General features: G+C 39.7%; 2 protein-coding genes across 2 annotated transcripts in view; one reads left to right on the top strand and one right to left on the bottom strand.

Moving 5' to 3' along the window:
- The window catches only part of LOC127642770 (uncharacterized), a 371,536-nt gene that overhangs the window by 174,190 nt on the left and 179,449 nt on the right, over positions 1 to 17,897 (top strand). The window lies entirely within an intron of this gene.
- Positions 1 to 17,897, bottom strand: part of piezo1 (piezo-type mechanosensitive ion channel component 1) — a 119,129-nt gene that overhangs the window by 33,679 nt on the left and 67,553 nt on the right. Inside the window, exons 10-22 of the mRNA XM_052123436.1 lie at positions 17,232 to 17,322; positions 16,956 to 17,050; positions 14,548 to 14,808; positions 10,726 to 10,831; positions 6,510 to 6,691; positions 6,274 to 6,422; positions 5,495 to 5,653; positions 5,268 to 5,374; positions 3,377 to 3,540; positions 3,072 to 3,248; positions 2,577 to 2,702; positions 1,574 to 1,774; positions 702 to 906 (exon numbers count right to left, since the gene is read on the bottom strand). Of these exons, the coding sequence (XP_051979396.1) occupies positions 702 to 906; positions 1,574 to 1,774; positions 2,577 to 2,702; positions 3,072 to 3,248; positions 3,377 to 3,540; positions 5,268 to 5,374; positions 5,495 to 5,653; positions 6,274 to 6,422; positions 6,510 to 6,691; positions 10,726 to 10,831; positions 14,548 to 14,808; positions 16,956 to 17,050; positions 17,232 to 17,322 (2,023 nt within the window). The remainder of the gene's footprint in view (positions 1 to 701; positions 907 to 1,573; positions 1,775 to 2,576; positions 2,703 to 3,071; positions 3,249 to 3,376; positions 3,541 to 5,267; positions 5,375 to 5,494; positions 5,654 to 6,273; positions 6,423 to 6,509; positions 6,692 to 10,725; positions 10,832 to 14,547; positions 14,809 to 16,955; positions 17,051 to 17,231; positions 17,323 to 17,897) is intronic.

Here is a 17,897-nt window from a genome sequence, read left to right as displayed (position 1 = left end):
TATTAACTGATTGAATGGGAATTACTTGTCCTCAACATGGTCTCTAAGTAGGTGGAGCTCCAGGTCACACCCATTGATGACATGGACCAATTGTTAAGCAGCTGGTACGAATCTTCCTAGTAACCATCGAAACGAAGGCAAAAAAAATTATATTTTAAATGCCGTCACACACTTCAGTTCTCAGATTTCTAGGAAGTGTGCAGGGGCCTTAATAGTATTGATCCTAGTTTCTCTGCACTAGCTCACCATTGCTGGGTCGACCAGGTTTCTGACCTCAGAATGGAAAATGTTATCAGGTTTCTGACATTAAAAATCGAAGGATTTCAGCACAGACTGTTGAAGCAGCTTAGTTTCAATAAATGCTCTTTTTTTTGGACTAGGGGGGTAATCTTGAGCTCTGAAAGTGACACTCTTTTATTTCAAAAGATGAATTAAAATTTGTATTATATGACCACTTAAAAAGCTTCAAGACCTCCGCATTGAGTTTAATTCTGTTACACTCGTCCTACAGTGGCTGTTTTTGAATGCAAGAGCATGTTCGGTGTGAACGCCACCTTAGACCGATTAAAACATGGCTGTGCAGAGCACATTAGACTCTAAAGTTAAACAAGTATCTTTCTTTTTAAAGGTAAGTGAGTGTTCATTTTACGGTGAAATTATGATATTTATATTCAGTGTTTTGACTGGAGTAGTACACTTACCCATACACAGGGCAGGAGGGATGCCGACACACAGAACATATTGGTATATCATGAAGACGACAAGAAATAAGCAATATTTGGACCAGATCTTGGCAATAGCAGTTCTGCGCCGCTGCACCATGATGGCCACCAGCCAGCAGCCATGAATGATAACCAGGAAGTTCATGCGCTGACCAATAACATTCACTGTCATTAGGAAACAGATCTAGAGATGGAAAAGAAACTATTTGAGAAATCAATTCAGTAAAATACTGTATGTCGAAAGGATGTGTATACGATCCCTATTGGAATTTCTATTATAATATGGAACAGATCCTCAAGGATCTTACTGGGATAAAACAGGAACCTACTGGATAAACTGAAATTCAAGAATGTAGGACTTTTTATTCATTGCATCCAATCGGATATTGTGTGAACGTTAGCAGATATTCAAAGAAATCCTTCTTTGTATTGGAAAAACATAATCTCGCTACTTGAAAGGGGTTTGAAAATCCTGAAAGATTTTCTTTTCATTCAATTTGATGTTCCAGAGGGACATTTTATCCCATTGGCAATCATAACAGTCTTATTGGGAACCATCCAATCTAAACATCTGGTTTTTGTTATTTTGAAATCCTGTAAGAACATTTCCATAAGGATCCTAAAGGATTGATTCCCAAGTATGATTGAAAATCCAGTAGGAATCCTTGAGGACTTTCAAGCGAATTCTACACTAAACCATTTTTGTTTGAAAACTCTTTGTTTTCAGTTTCCTAGTCCTAACGTCATCCAAAGTACAGTAAGCTTCACTAGAGCGTTTTCAAAAGTCTCTGTTATTTTTGGAGGTAAACGCTGTACCCCATTGGCCTTAAACTAGGGTTTGGAAAACTTACTTCCAGGCCAAACTTGTAGAAGGTGTAGTTGAGCAGGTATTTGATGCAGTGGAGGAGGCTCTGGTCCAGTGTGTCTCGAGTGGCCTGGGGAAATATGGCTGGGATTGAGGGAGGGGAACGCTGCTGTTGTCTGTAGTGATGAGTCTGGTGTCGGTACACTGTCGCCTCAAAAACCAGCAGCAACAGGACCAGCAGATGATCCTAAAATGACAGAACGCAGAGCTATCGTGCAACTTACCAAAACGGTCACCGCATAAGATGTAAAACTGGTGATAATGAGCCACGTTTTATAAAGTCGGCATAAGTCACATTCGAGTAATGTTTTCTAAAGTCAACAGAAAAGCAATCCATAAGACTCCAGTGGTTAAATCCATGTCTCCAGAAGCGATATGATAAGTGTGGGTGAGAAACAGATCAATATTTAAGTCCTATTTACTATAAATCTCCACTTTTACTTTCACATTCTTCTTCTTGTGTTTTTGGTGATTTGCTTTCTTCGTGCATATTGCCACCTACTGGGCAGGGAGGAACGTTCACATTAAAAAAGGAAAATACCCCTTCTGAAGACATGGATTTAACCACTATAGTCTTTTGGATTACTTTTATGCTGCCTTTATATGCTTTATGGAGCTTCAAGATTTTGATACCCATTCAGTTGCATTGTGAAAGAAAGCCAAACACATCTTTGGGATGCCATGAGGGTGAGAAAATGATGAGAGAATTTTCATTTTGGGCCAAACTATTCCTTTAAGAATAATTTTATTCTTAAGAATTTTTTTGTGAATCCGCCCCATTTTATTGGTCACACTGGAAATGATAAGTCCAGCAGAACACATTGCTTTATGGTATGTTATATACTGCATGTTTTGGGCAAAATGTAGATGGTCATCCATACTAAGAATTGAACTACTACATAAAAGGTAAAAGTACAGTAGTATGTCATACTGAACATACACAAGGTGTTCTCAGTGTTAATAGTGTGTTCGGTAAAACCGAATCTCACCTTGCTGTAACCCAGGACAGTAGCATCTTTCCTTACGCCAAACCAGTTGGCTGGATCCACAGGTGCTTTGTAAAGCGTAGAGTTCAACACTTCATCCGGCTCTAGACTCGTTTCGTTGACCATTGGCTACAACACAGAGATCAAAGAGTAGCCTTAGATCAACAGTAATGGCTATGCTTGATTCAGAAAACACAACATAAATGAGTTCAAAGAAAATGAAGTGAAAGTACAGAGAACATTTACATTTATGCATTTGGCATACGCTTTTATCCAAAGTGACTTTTATAACCTGGAGTTAAGTGCCTTGCTCAAGGACACAATGGTGGTGGCTGTGGGGATCGAACCAGCAACCTTCTGATTACAAGTTATGTGCTTTAGCCCACTATGCCACCACCACCCCCCATGAGCAACAGTAATGGATGCCTTAGCAAACACTACTAACTACGTAATTAAAGTTTAAAGTGTGTAAGCTTGTGTTTGGGTCTCCTGTCTCACCACAGTGCAGTTGTTGGAGTACTCTGCAGGGTTGACAACACTCAGCTGGTACAGCATCTTACAGACGATGATTACGCAGACCCATATGGTGGACAGACACGAGGCCATGGGCCTGAAACGGGCGAACGGCATTGCAAAACTCCATAGCACCACGAGCACCAGGTTCATTGCAGATGGCTGTGTTAATGAAGAAAACAACAGGGAAGGTGAAATGTGCAACATGGACCCATAAACACCTTTTATGGAGGGAGGGCAGAGAAAGCACTACAATAACAGCAGGATGTGAGGCCGAAATGTGTGCAGACCTCCAGTAATGCCACCCACACGACGAAAAACGCCACGATTTTGACAATGTGTAGCTCCAGTACTCTCCAGATGAAGCTCTGGACATGAGTCAGGGTGTCAGAGAACTTCCTGGACAACACCATCAGTCTGTCCATCACCAGACCCCACTTACTAGGTATCAACTCTGGGAACAGAGCAAGAATTGACACAGGGATGCATTATATCAGTGATCATGATGATTTCTGCTTTTTTTTTAAATCAGAATGGGTCTGATTAGGCAGATAGTGGAAGCAGATAATATGAGGGCTTATTTTATACAATTTAAGTAGTACAGTATTCTATGCCAGGTTTCAAAAGTAACAATGTATCCATCCTTTCTATTGGACATTATGTTGTTTTGATGCCTGATTTTACGTGAAGTATGTAAAAAAATGGCAAAAGATCTGGCAAAACAGTGCAGAATTGTAATATCGGACATAATGTTGGTTATCGGCCATAACATGAAATAAATAATTATTGTTATTGGGAACTATGAATATTTCTATATTTAACATTCCCAACTAAAGAGCAAGGGGCCCTTGTTGTCTTTGAACAAACCTTTGAAACAGATCTACCCTCTGTAGATTTTATCTATCTAATTTTATCTGTTATTATCTGTATAATATCGGTAATAATATTGGTATTATTTAATATTTTTCTACGCCATGTTTCAAATGTCCTAAACCATTCACTGTCTTTAAAATCTTTTTATATTTGGATCATTTTAGTAGCAAAAAATTGATTAAATAGGACACCTTTTAATATTTCTACCATATCCACACCATTTAATAATCCTGTCTTTCGGATGAGACGTTAAACCGAGGTCCTGACTCTCTGTGGTCATTATAAATCCCAGGACACTTCTCGTAAAGAGTAGGGGTGTAACCCTGGTGTCCTGGCCAAATTCCCCCCATTGGCCCCTATCTATCTATCATGGCCTCCTAATAATCCCCATCCCTGAATTGGCTACATCACTCTACTCTCTCCTCTCCACCAATAGCTGGCGTGTGGTGGGCGTTCTGGCGCACCATGGCTGCCGTCGCATCATCCAGGTGGATGCTACACACATGTGGTGGTTGAGGAGATTCCCCCTATATTATGTAAAGCACTTTGAGTAAATTATTTTAATTTAATAGCACGTGTTGTCTTTAAACAGAAGCCCTACAACAGATTTACGGATTTTAAAAAGATATTTAATAATGGACATAATTGTATTTTTCGCCCATAACATTAAAATAATTTTCGGTCATTGGTAACCGTGAACATTCTATATTTCACATACCTAACTAACATCACTTCCATTAAATTGCACCTGTTATCTTTGCGCAGAGACCCTGAAACAGATCTGAAACAGATTCCCCAGCCAGCGAACATCGCTTATTTCCTGACATGGGATGCGTTTAGAAGCCAGAAGATCGAATAGGGGAATCGACGGGTCGACTGTCCCTTATAATACTCTATCTACAGCTTGATACACATTAACCGTCCACAGTCGCAGCTTGTGTTTGACTATTCATTGATTTATTAGCGTAATTTTATCACCAAAGCTTGTATGCCTGGTAAGTATTGGGGAGAAAAAAAGTGACAAATTTGTTCAGGTTTCTATTGTTATTTCAGTCGAACAACTGTTGTAGTTTACATGTGTGCGTTACATAAATTGGGACATGTGTTCATATCAGTGATTGCCTAGACGGAGTGCTTTAAGGGATTTCATAAATCGCAAGCAAGTTTTCATTCTTTCATTCTTGGAAAATACAGTTACACACTTGTAATGGCGGGAAATGCATGTCATGATACCTTTAATTTAACTGAACATGCACATAAGCCTCAAAACTGTTCAACTGTGGGCTGTTAGGGCACAAGAACCATTACCGTCAGCCTCCGATGGATCTTCAGTCTGCTCTGCGGGGAGCTCTTCTTCCTCAAATCTTCCATCCTCTGTAGATTCAACCACATGTGGATTCTCTACACCTCTCTTCCTATGGGACAATCAACAACAGCACTGTCAGAGGTAATCAGAGATACAGGCAAGAGAAAGAGCACATGGGACTAAAATGACAAGTCATTTGAATGCATTCATTTAAAGGTAACTCTCATGCCTGTGTATGGGTGTGATGTGCTCCAGGTCAGTTATCTTCATGAAGGGTTTATGGAAGTAGTGCAGCTGTAGAATACATGCCAACAGGAAGAATCCTGGGATGAGAATGCTGCTGAAGAGTTCAGAGAGTTTAAACGTCTCCAGACCGATGTCTGACAGCCTACGGAGAGAGAAACATACGCTTTTAGCACATGCACACAAGGTACATCCATCCGTACTAGCCGATTCAGACACTTTGGTGATTCTATGGGCTTTTTTCCCCATGAATTGTCTTGGCAAGGTTATTTTGACAAGGTAGGTTGCCAGGTCTTCAGAGTACATATATGTACCTGTATATATGTACATACATGTATAGTTCACCCAAAAATATAACTTCTAAAATGCAATATATAAGTCCTCTTTTACTCTAAATCTTCACTTTAACTTTCACTTTCAGATGTGAAAGTGAAAGTGGAGATTTAGAGCACAAAAAAGTTATTACTCACCCACAACTATTATATCACTTCTGAAGACATGGATTAAACACTGGAGTCTTATTTAATGGTAGTCTAAACACCATTCACTTGCATTGTGTGGACCTACAGAGCTGAAATGTTCTCCAAAAAATCTTTGTTTGTGTTCTGCTGAAGAAAGATATTCATACACATCTGGGATGGCATGAGGGTGAGTAACCGATAAGATAATTTTCATTCCCTTTAAGTCATATAGGTTTTTCGACGAACTCTTCCTTTAAGACTATCTCTGTGTTTAGATTTGTATATAAGTTATTATGGGACATACTGCTGCTCTGTAAATCCAGTGAAGTTTCTCCAATAGCCTGGGAAGTCTTCAAACTGAAAGGTGTATATCACAATCAGCACCACCATAGTGTAAGCCACCACTGTCCACCAGAAGGCCTTCAGTAACCTTCTCCATAGAGAGTAATACACCTAAAAAGAGGGAAGGTGTTTCATTCAGTTTTCTGGATGCACTAGATGAAGATCATGTATCTGACGTATGATGTGGTGAAAGTGAACCTGATAGAGACACATGCAGAGCAGAAACAGCAGCATGTAGACGATCTTGTAGGCAACGATTTTCCCTGCAAAGCTGACCATGATGAACATTCCTCCACACACGTAGATCCAGTATTTAGCATAGAGACTCATCACCAGCCCACCCAACACTTTCAATATCGACTCATTTCGTCCTGAACTCTCTGAAAGAGAAAACAAACACATATAAACTCTCTTATCTATTAGGTGAAACCCAGAATGTAAAACTCAAGATAAGTATGTGATGTTTGTTGTACGATCAGGGCAATCATTAGGACTCAAACACCCTGCTGAATGTCCCCTTTATGGGATGTTGGCCTTTTATTTCTAGTCCCTTAAAAATTTTGACTTCTATATTTAGATGTACATGGTTATATCTTGATCTTCAAAGTCACTTTCATGGATAAATCATTGTATCATTGTGGACTTTGTGTGTTAAAGGGCCCCAAATATGAAAATTCTGTCATAATTTACTCACCCTCTTGTTGTTCCGAACCGGTGTCTTTTTTTTCTTCCATGGAACACAAAAGGATACATTTTAGGCTGTTTTTTTCCACACTATTAAAGTATTCACTATTATTGTTTTCATTTTTTCAAAGGGTTGACGTGGTGCTCAAGGCTCAGGGTTACTGACCTGAAGGTCAGGGGTTCAAGCCCCAACACTGCCATGATGCCACTGTTGGGCCCTTGAGCAAGGCACTTTACCCAATCTGCTCCAGGGGCGCCGTACCATGGCTGACCCTGCACTCTGACCCCAGCTTAGTTGGGATATGCGAATTTGGGGCAGTGGTGGCTCAGCGGTTGAGGCTCAGGGTTACTGACCAGAAGGTTGGGGTTCAAGCCCCACCAAGATGCCACTCTTGGGCCCTTGAGCAAGGCCCTTAACCCTATCTGCTCCAGGGGCGCCATATCATGGCTGACCCTACACTCTGACCCCAGCTTAGTTGGGATATGCGAATTTGGGCAGTGGTGGCTCAGCGGTTGAGGCTCAGGGATACTGACCAGAAGGTTGGGGGTTCAAGCCCCACCAAGATGCCACTGTTGGGCCCTTGAGCAAGGCCCTTGACCCCATCTGCTCCAAGGGCGCCATATCATGGCTGCACTCTGACCCCAAATTAGCTGGGATATGTGGAAACTAATACTGTATATATGCAAAAAACTGTGTGTATAATGTGTAACCAAATGTTTTTGTTTTTGTGTGTGTTTTTAGATGTTTGCTCTACAGTATATACTCTGTATTTATGAAATTAAACTTTTTAATAGCCTTTAGATTCCCCAGATGAAGGGTTTTGTATACATTAGTGCTGTCAGCGTAACTGCGATTAATTTAAAATGTTTAACGCTTACATTGTTCTTAATCGCGATTAAGGCATGTACCGATTTTACATTAGATTCTGACCTTTTCAGCTCTGTGTGAGTTCTGAACACTGGTTAGAGGGCAGAACCATTGCGATGTGTCCAGCGGGGACATTACACTCATATACACACGACAAACTAGGGATTGGCACGAGTACTCGAGTACTCAGTTACACGGATGTCAGCCATGATCGATCAAGAAAACGATGATCGATGGTGATCATGCATGATGTCAATTTTCACACAATTCAAAATTCTGTGACAATTACTTGACATCTAAACACAAACGTGTCAAAGAGGGAGCTTATTTTACATTTTGAGATTGATTACGTTGTGGATTTGAGGAGTACATTGATTTTCAGAGATGTCTCATAGCAACCAAACTGATATACAACGCTGCAGTGCTCTCGTTACAATAATCAAGACACCTGTCTCTGCAAAACACATTTTATTATCATTTAAATCAAAACCTTTGACTCGTTAATGGATATCATTCAATAAAAGTGAATGTTTGTCACTGACCGTAAACCTCCCTGTCCTGGGTGACGTAACACACTTGCATCTCGACAAAATGGGAGTTGAAGATTTTGATTATGCAATCTTTTGTACATTTTGTAACAGATTATTTTATAACAGCCTATAATAATGAATAGATGATACACTGGAACAACGAGATGCAATACAGCAGCCAAAGACATTTGTCAGACATGTTGTTATATATACAGTTATGTACGTCATTGCCCCTTGAGTACTCGACGAGTACTCAAGTAGACAAAATGACCAAAATGCCCATCCCAACTACAAACAAACACACAACAGTGCTGGATAAAGGACCTCTTAAAAATCAAACACTGATGAGACTTGTGACAAAAGTTAAGTTCTTCGTGTCTTTTGTACGTCAGCATTTTAACATTGCATATATGGAATTATCAGTTGCTCGATCTCATGATGGTCGGCATTATTTGATAAAATTAAGGTTCTTCTGTAAGAAGACGGGGTCCTTTGGGTGGGGGGGTGGGGTGAACGTGATATAGCGTCTTTATGTTAGAATATGTGTGCTGTGATATCTAAGACATGTGATAGTGTTGTTTATTGATGTTGCAGATATGTATTTTTTTTTTACTAAAATGTTGAAACATTTCTAAAAAATATGCATTGATGTGAGGATAAAAATATAGATGAATATTGTCAATGATGAAAGATTTAGATGACAAATCCCCACGAGTTGTCAGTGATTTAAAAATATATATATTTTACCTTTAGAGGCCGCTGTTATACTGTAGAACCAAGCAATTGCAACTGAAGGATCCTACAATGCAAGCCACAGAGGAATGATAATAATAATAATAAAAAACTATTGGCAACTATCTGCATAGATTTTGTACAAAAGATTGCTTAATGAAAATCTTCAACTCCCATTTTGTCGAGATGCAGGTGTGTTACGTCACCCAGGGCAGGGAGGTTTCCAGACAGTGACAAACATTCACTTTTATTGAATGATATCCATTAACGATTCAAAGTTCCTACATTAAATGATAATAAAAATGTGTTTAGCAAATGTTTTGCAGAGACAGGTGTTCAAAAAGTCTCTTTTTATTATTGTAACGAGAGCACTGCAGCGTCATATATCAGTTTGGTTGCTATGAGATCTCTGAAAATCAATGTACTCCTCAAACCCACAACGAAATCAATCTCAAAATAAAAAATTAGCTCCCTCTTTGACACTGTGGCAGGGCGGAGGGCGGGGCCGGGTTGTGATTATACACACCCGGTCCCTTATTAAGCCTCCGAGAGGGATAAAGGCCGATGACAGACGGTGGTGCGACGAGAGAGAGATAGTTTACGGACATGTCCGTCATGTGTGTTTGTGTCTTCTAAGTTTCTCATTAAAATATTATTTATATAGTCAAGCCAGTTCCTCCTTTCCTTTACACTGGTGCCGAAGCCCGGGAAGGAGGAGGGATGCCCGTCGCTGAGTCCTCGACACTGCCGTCCACCCAGGGGAGCACCACTGCCATCCACCGGGGGAGGGAGTAGACCGACCGCCCGGACGTGGTGAACGGTCGCCGTCTGCGAGGCGAGTGGGGACTGGACTCCCCGACCGCCTGGAGCGATGAAGCCGCTGACAGGGGCGGAGGAGAGCCCTGCCACAGACACGTTTGTGTTTAGTTGTCAGGTAATTGTCACTGAATTTCTAATTTAGTGATAAGTTACATCATGTATGATCACTATCGATCATAGCTGCCATGATCGATAGCCGAGTACTCGAGTACTCGTGCCAATCCCTAGTTTGTAGTGTGTATACGAGTGTAATGTCCCCCGCTGGACACATCGCAATGGTTCCAAAAATACATTATTAGCCCTAATTAATTGGTAAAACTGATATATCTGTCTGCATCTAGTGCACAAGCAATACAGACAACTTTTATTAATCTTTTATTGTGTTTTATTTGTCATTTTGGGTGCTCGACAGCCCCAGTCCCCATTCATTTTCATTGCATGTTCAAGAGCGGCGTCAACATTCAGCACAATATCTCCTTTTGTGCTCCACGGAAGATAGAAAATCCTGCAAGTTTGAATGATGACAGAATTAATAGCCTAATGAAAATAAACCATTGATTTTTGCACAAAGTGTAAAGTGTACAGTATTTGGGATGAACATGAAATGTGAGTGTGAAAGTACAGACAGCAAAATGTGTTGAGAACTGGAGCAAGAAGGAAATAAGGATGGTTTTACGATAAAGACCATTAAACACTTCCTGAAATCAGAATGAATCACAAGTGTAGGGGATCTATATGTTCTTAGTTGGGATTCAGGTGTGGTTCAACTCCTATTTCTCACCTCCTGTAGTGACTTCTTGAAGAGGGACTGTTAATCTCTTCTTCCTGCTGAACGTGTCTTTCACTGACTGCCTCAACAGAAGCCAAAATGTCAACATGAACAGCAGCTGAGCAGAGAGAGAGAGAGAGAGACAAAGAGAGAGTGAAGCAATAATTACTCATTCCTCACGGTGCAGTGAGTAATATAACGAGAATTATGACTAATCATGTGGTTTTCGAGTGACTGCGTGTTTGGATTTAACATGTGAGGACAAGTTTCCAAGAATCTGGAAGTTTTATTGCAGTCATCAGCAGGATTAATCCAACAGCAAGAAGCCATTTGGATTTTAGATTGTGGAACAGAAGTTTCTTTTCAATTGTTTTTCTATATAAACATGCACTAGATGTGCATCTTTGAACGTTGCACCACACCTTTTTTTTTTTTAAAGAAGTGCCAAACTGTGTCAAGTTAAAAAGGCCTCATATGATTTCTTGATTTCTTGCGTTCTTGCGCTTGTTTTAGCGCAAGAACCTGTTTGGTCTGAACGCATTAAGTGTGGCCTAAGTTAGTAAACTGGCTGATAGGGCTTATAGATTAAAGGTAGGTAGTATTACAAATAATAATAGTAGTAATTATTATAATAATTCCAAGTCAGCGTTATGCATGTTAGGTTGGAATTATTGTATTTCTCAGATGAGCACAAGAATGCCAACAGGATATCATAATGACCATTGAGAATCTCCCTGGTTTATGTTAACTGGCACTGGTCTTAATTGCATTTCCACTGTTCAGTTTGACAGTACAATTTAGTTTGTATGTATTCTGTGTACTGTAGATCACATTTATGACTTCCAGAGTCACACAGGAATTTTCCAGGGGGATTTTACGGAGTTAAAAATGGTCTTCAGTGGTACAGTAGCTTATATACAGCCTCATTCACAGCGCAAAACTGGCTAAATACATAATTAATAAATCATTCAAATAATCACGTAATTGCATTTTGTTTATATAGCTTATCAGAGTTATTTTTGATCGTCTAAGCATCGTAAGCTATTCAATTAAACAGTCTGTTGTGGTTTAGATGTGAAGAGCAATTGGCGCTTATCATATAAAAGCACAAAACGCAAGACGAATATAATTCGAGTGTTTTTACTCCTCGAAAACATTTTGTTTTATGATACACTGGCAGCCAAATGTTTGGAATAATGTACAGATTTTGCTCTTATGGAAAGGAACTGGTACATTAATTCACCAAAGTGGCATTCAACTGATCACAAAGTATAGTCGGGACATTACTGATGTAAAAAACAGCACAATCACTATTTGATAAAAGTCATTTTTGATCAAATCTAGACAGCAGCATCACTCCAACACATTATCCTCAAGTAATCGTGATAAATTGATCATTTGGTGCTAGAAAATCACTTGCCATTATATCAAACACAGTTAGATATTTGGTTCATTAAATGAAGCTGAACATTGTCTTTGTAAAAAGAAAATAGAAACAGCTTTCTCTAGAAACTCATCAGTCAATCATTGTTTTGAGGAATGAAGGCGAAACAATGCTTTAAATTGCCAAAAACTGAAGATTGTACACTACAGTCTTCAAAGCACAACTGTCTCTAACACCGTGTCCTAACTACACGCGACGAGATAAAATTCCAGTGACAGCAAGTGTGTCTGTCCACACTAGACGCGACGCGACTGTGAGACGCCACACGTCAATCAAAAATCACAGCCATTCAGAACAGCGTGTGGGCGGAGTCTCTCTGTGAAAGCGCACTGCTGGCCCGCACTCGCATTGGAAATGGGTAAGAACATAATCAAATCAAGAAATAACATTATTAAAAATCAAAACATTAACAAAATATACTCATTGACTAATTTTGTTATGAAGTACAGTTGTATGTTTGCATAGAATTCAGTTTGAACGCTATATTATATGCTTTCAAATCCATTATCAGCTTGTGGCACAGTGACCTATTTTTAACTAAAATGTGTACCACCAGTAATAAAAATAACCAGTGTAATTTCTTCATATGACAATCAGTTTATTCGATCTTGTTCATAGGGAAATTCATATCCATCCCGTACGCTTTATTATGGATGGAAGGAAAATTATATTCAAACTCAAATGAAACAATTTTAATACTATACTGTCATTGCGACTCCCCACCCTGCCTGTATTTCAGTAGATTGTCTGGAATGACACCCCTGGATACAGCGACACAAATCGTCATGCCTATTCACTCTACTTTACATTGAAAATAAAGCGGAATTTGTTTTACACAGGTTGATGCGTCTTTAGTAGCCTACTATAGCTAAATGCTACATTCATTCATTCATTCGCTGTAGATGAAAGTCTAAACTTAACTTACCATGTGTATTCAGTGCTTCAGCTATACTTCTCCAGACGGAATCCTTTTTCCTGATGTCTTTGTGGAATTTGTGGGATTTATCGTAGAGAATTGAATGCCTTTGAACTTCGACAGTCAGTTCCTCGTCGTCCAGGTTTGATGATTAAATATTCATGACACGCAGAACTTCCATCCAATGAGATCTCTGTGTGGGCGGATCTGTCAGCCGCGACGTCGCAGAAATAGGAACCGTTTCTAAATTAGAAACTTCGCGTGTCGCCGTCGCGTCTGGTTAGGACAAAAACTGTGATTAACATGGAAAAGATACCTTTTATCGCGTGTCGCGGCGTCGCGTCGCATGTAGTTAGGACACGGTGTAACAAGGACAGAATGAGATGTGGAAGACCAGATGTGCAACTGAACAAGAGGATAAGTACATCAGAGTCTCTAGTTTGAGAAATAGACGCCTCACATGTCCTCCGCTGACAGCTTCATTGAATTCTACCCGCTCAACACCAGTTTCATGTACAACAGTAAAGAGAAGACTCAGGAGGACTTATGGGAAGAATTGCAAAGAAAGACACTTTTGAAACAGAAAAACAAAAAGAAAAGGTTCGAGTGGGCAAAGAAACACAGACATCGGACAACAGATAATTAGAAAAGAGTGTTACGGATCTGAACCCCATTGAGCTTTTGTGGGATCAGCTAGACTGTAAGGTGCATGAGAAGTGCCCGACAAGACAGACACATCTATGGCAAGTGCTACAGGAAGTGTGGGGTGAAAGGTCAAGTGCTACAGGAAGTGTGGGGTGAAAGGTCACCGGAGTATCTGGACAAACTGATGGCTAGAATAACAAGCATCAGCAAAACTGTCATTGCTGCACATGGAGGATTTTTTCACGAGAACTCTTTGAAGTAGTTTAAGAGGTTCTGAACATGTAATAGTAATTTTTCACATTATTAATGTCCTGACTATACTTTATGATCAGTTTAACGCCACTTTGGTGAATAAAAGTACCAATTCCTTTCCATAAGAGCAAAATCTGTACATTATTCCAAACTTTTGGATGTATGCGTTGAATATTGTTTTAGCAATTTTCTTTCCCCCAGTTTACATTAAGCCATCGTTTACCAGCAAAAATATATAAGCTTATAATTTGCAATACCGCAAATGGAAAAACCTAGTATTTTATAAAGAAAACTCAACATGTAAAGAAAAAATAAAAATAAATTTGACTTAAAATTAAATGGAGACTTTACTATAAGGTTATTATTGTTAATTAATTGGTTAACATGAACTAGCATCAAACTGTAGTTACAGCAATTAGTAATCTTGTTTAATGTTAATTTCAAAGTATGCCAATCCATTTTTGAAACTTAGTGTTAACATTAGTTACTGTGTTATAAAGTAACATGAACTTACAAAAACAATCCATACTGTTGAGCCCTAAAAACACTACCTTTACCATAGATTAAGTGTGCTCACCATGGCACCCAAGCGCAGACAGGGATAATGTGCCTGGTCCAGACCCAGCTGGCCTAGACTCATGGTGCCAATATGCTGGGGCAGTTCCATATGCAGGTCCATGGCCCACACATACTGCAGGCAGCACAGAGTCAGACCATATAACAGGATGAAGGGAGAGCAAAGAGCGGCGAAGTGCTGACGTGCCCGCAGCATCCAGATCAAACACGACCAGAGCAGCAGCACAAAAGTCAGCCAGCTGTGGTACGTGATACTCCACACCTGCAGGGAACAAGTGTGCATAGTCATGACAAGGATTTGAAATTAACTGTTTGGCTCACTGGCCACTGTGGCTAGTAGTTTTCCCAATGTCACTAGCCACTCAGCATTTTCACTAGCTAAAATCCCTCAACTCACAAAAAGTGATAAAGGTAAATGGAGACTGCATGCATTGGTTTGGGTGTTTTATTTAAACAAGAATCATGTGAGTTCAGCAGGACACAGGCATAATGGTTTAAGTAACCTATAAAATATCCAAAGACAAACACCAGTTAGAACAGGAGGAAAATGTATCAATACCTCAATAACAAACTATTTTAAAATCGTCAGTGTTGTTTATAATATATCTGCTGTCTAGCTGATTGAGAGGTTTGACTGCATATACAGTTAAAGTCAGAAGTTTACACACACATTAGCCAAATAGTTTTTTACAATTCCTAACATTTAATCATAGAAAACCTGGGAAGCCTTCCTCAAGCTCCATAAGTTGCTGGAATTTTGTCCCATTCCTCCAGACTAGAACTGGTGTAACTGAGCCTCCTTGCGCAAACACACTTTTTCAGTTCTGGCCACAAATCTTCTATCGGATTGAGGACAGGGTTTTGTGATGGCCACTCGAATACCTTGACTTTGTCCTTAAGCCATTTTGGCACAACTTTGGAGGTGTGCTTGGGGTCATTGTCCATTTGGAAGACACATTTGCGACCGAGCTTTAACTTCCTGGCTGATGTCTTGAGATGTTGCTTCAATATATCCACATGCAATACATTTCCTTCCTCACAATGTCATCTATTTTGTGAAGCGACTCCTGCAGCAAAGTGTTCTTCAGCTTGCAAGACTCACCCTTTTTCCTCCAAACATAACGATGGTCATTATGGCCAAACAGTTCTGTTTTTTGATTCATCAGACCAGAGGACATTTCTCTAAAAAGTGAGATCTTTGTTGCCATGTGCACTTGCAAACTTTGAACAGTGGCTTCTTCCTTGCTGAGCAGCCTTTCAGGTTATGTCGATATAGGACTCGTTTTACTGTGGATATAGATACTTGTCTACCTGTTTCCTCCAGCATCTTCACAAGGTCCTTTGCTGTTGTTCAGGGATTGATTTGCAGTTCACTTAGTGTATGGAAACTTCTGGCCCACTGGAATTGTGATATAGTCAATTAAAAGCAAAACAATCTGTCTGAAAACAATTGTTGGAAAAATTACTTGTGTCATACACAAAGTAGATGTCCTAAACGACTTGCCAAAACTATAGTTTGCTAATGTGCAATCTGTCGAGTGGTTAAAATACGAGTTTTGGGGGTCTGGGTAGCTCAGCGAGTATTGACGCTGACTACCACCCCTGGAGTCACGAGTTTGAATCCAGGGTGTGCCGCGTGACTCCAGCCAGGTCTCCTAAGCAACCAATTTGGCCTGGTTGCTAGGGAGGGTAGACTCACATGGGGCCTGGTTTGGGCCTGTTGGGTCATTTTCTCTTTGTTGTGTAGTTTTTGTGTAACCCAGCCGCTGTGATAATCGCTGGGTCATTTTCACTGACAGTTGTAACTATACACCCCTCCCCCACCCCGATGCGACAACCTAGCCGCGGCACGAGTTACCTGACGTGGGCTTTTTGGATCGTCTTCAGGAGTGAGTGGTTCTCAGTGTTGACAAATTGGTAGGTACGTGTTTTTAAGGTTTGGTACATGTTTTTATCTATAATATTATTACTGTACACCAGACAATGCAAAGACACTGTAATCAGTACTGGACAGCTCATAAGACATCAACTGTTATTAGATATCACACTAGCTTCGTGAGCTTCGGCTTTGCTAGCCTGCATTGCCCACGCGACACTGAATAGGTCTGTTTGTTGAGAAAAATGTTTGTAGTACATTCATATTTATAGTAGTTATATTTATAGTATTACAGTTACTTATTTGTTTATATATATATATATATATATATATATATATATATATATGATGATAGTACTATATAGTATATGATGCTATTAAACTCTTATGATAGTTTATAATCAACCAAATTAAAGGGATATTCTGTGACGTTCATCAAAAGTTTGGATGTTTATGATACAGGTTCCGGGTTTACACAGGGTTTCAAAGTGCAATGAAGATTTAAAGGATTGGATAGTTTATATTTGCTTTACCATCATAGCTATAAGGGCACCGATGTAACTCTGTTGCAAGATCATTCGCCCCACCAGACGAAGAGGGTTATCGCCCTCTGCCTCTCCACTGGGACCTGCTCAAACACATTCAAACAAACACCACAGGTTCAGCAAAGTTCAACCTCAAAACAAAGAAACTTAACAAAAGGGAACACTCAGAAGAGATTGACACAAATGTAGATATTTGAATGGGAAATTGTACTGTATCATCAGCAAATGTAAACACAAAACACAAGTGTACATTTTGTGCCCTACCTATATTGTCTTGGCTCGAACCATTGGTCACAGGCTCTTTAGAGATATTTGATTCACATGCAGCTGATTCTCCCGGTGTGAGAAGCCTTTGCTAAACCAGACAAACAGCAAACACAGTTGTTTCACAAAGTGAAAATAGCTGGGCACAGTGTATGTTGTCGAGATGTGTAAACAAGGTGATCTATTTAAAATGTCATATTTGTGTGCAAACATTTGAAAAATATCTTAAAAAGAGCAGATTCATATACATTTTTAAACAGCACAAAAATATCTGCAGAATATTGTTTATTAAGTATTGCATATAATAATATTCATAACAATCCATGTAAACAGACGTCTCTGCAATGTATGTGTGCTAGCAGGTGATAGAAGTAATTACGAAGTTGTGTAGCGGAGCATGATAAAAGAGCATTGAGCGGCTTTCTTGGGGAAACTTCCTAAAATCTCCATTTATTAGTTGTTTTTTTTCCCCTCTGCTAACCTTTCTACTTCTACTCTGCCGATTGTAACTTTCGTAAAATTCATAAAAACGGGGGCTGTCCAGGGATTTGTTTTTGTCATCAAGGTTGTGTTACAGACCACAAATAATGCCATAAACAACCCATTTTACTTACATCATTTGACATATTTATGAATGGAACAGGATATTCAACAAGACAAACATTC

Source organism: Xyrauchen texanus, chromosome 1, assembly GCF_025860055.1.
Source record: "Xyrauchen texanus isolate HMW12.3.18 chromosome 1, RBS_HiC_50CHRs, whole genome shotgun sequence".
Classification (NCBI taxonomy): domain Eukaryota; kingdom Metazoa; phylum Chordata; class Actinopteri; order Cypriniformes; family Catostomidae; genus Xyrauchen; species Xyrauchen texanus.
Note: the sequence above shows the minus strand (reverse complement) of the source record. Positions and strands in the feature narration are given on the sequence as shown.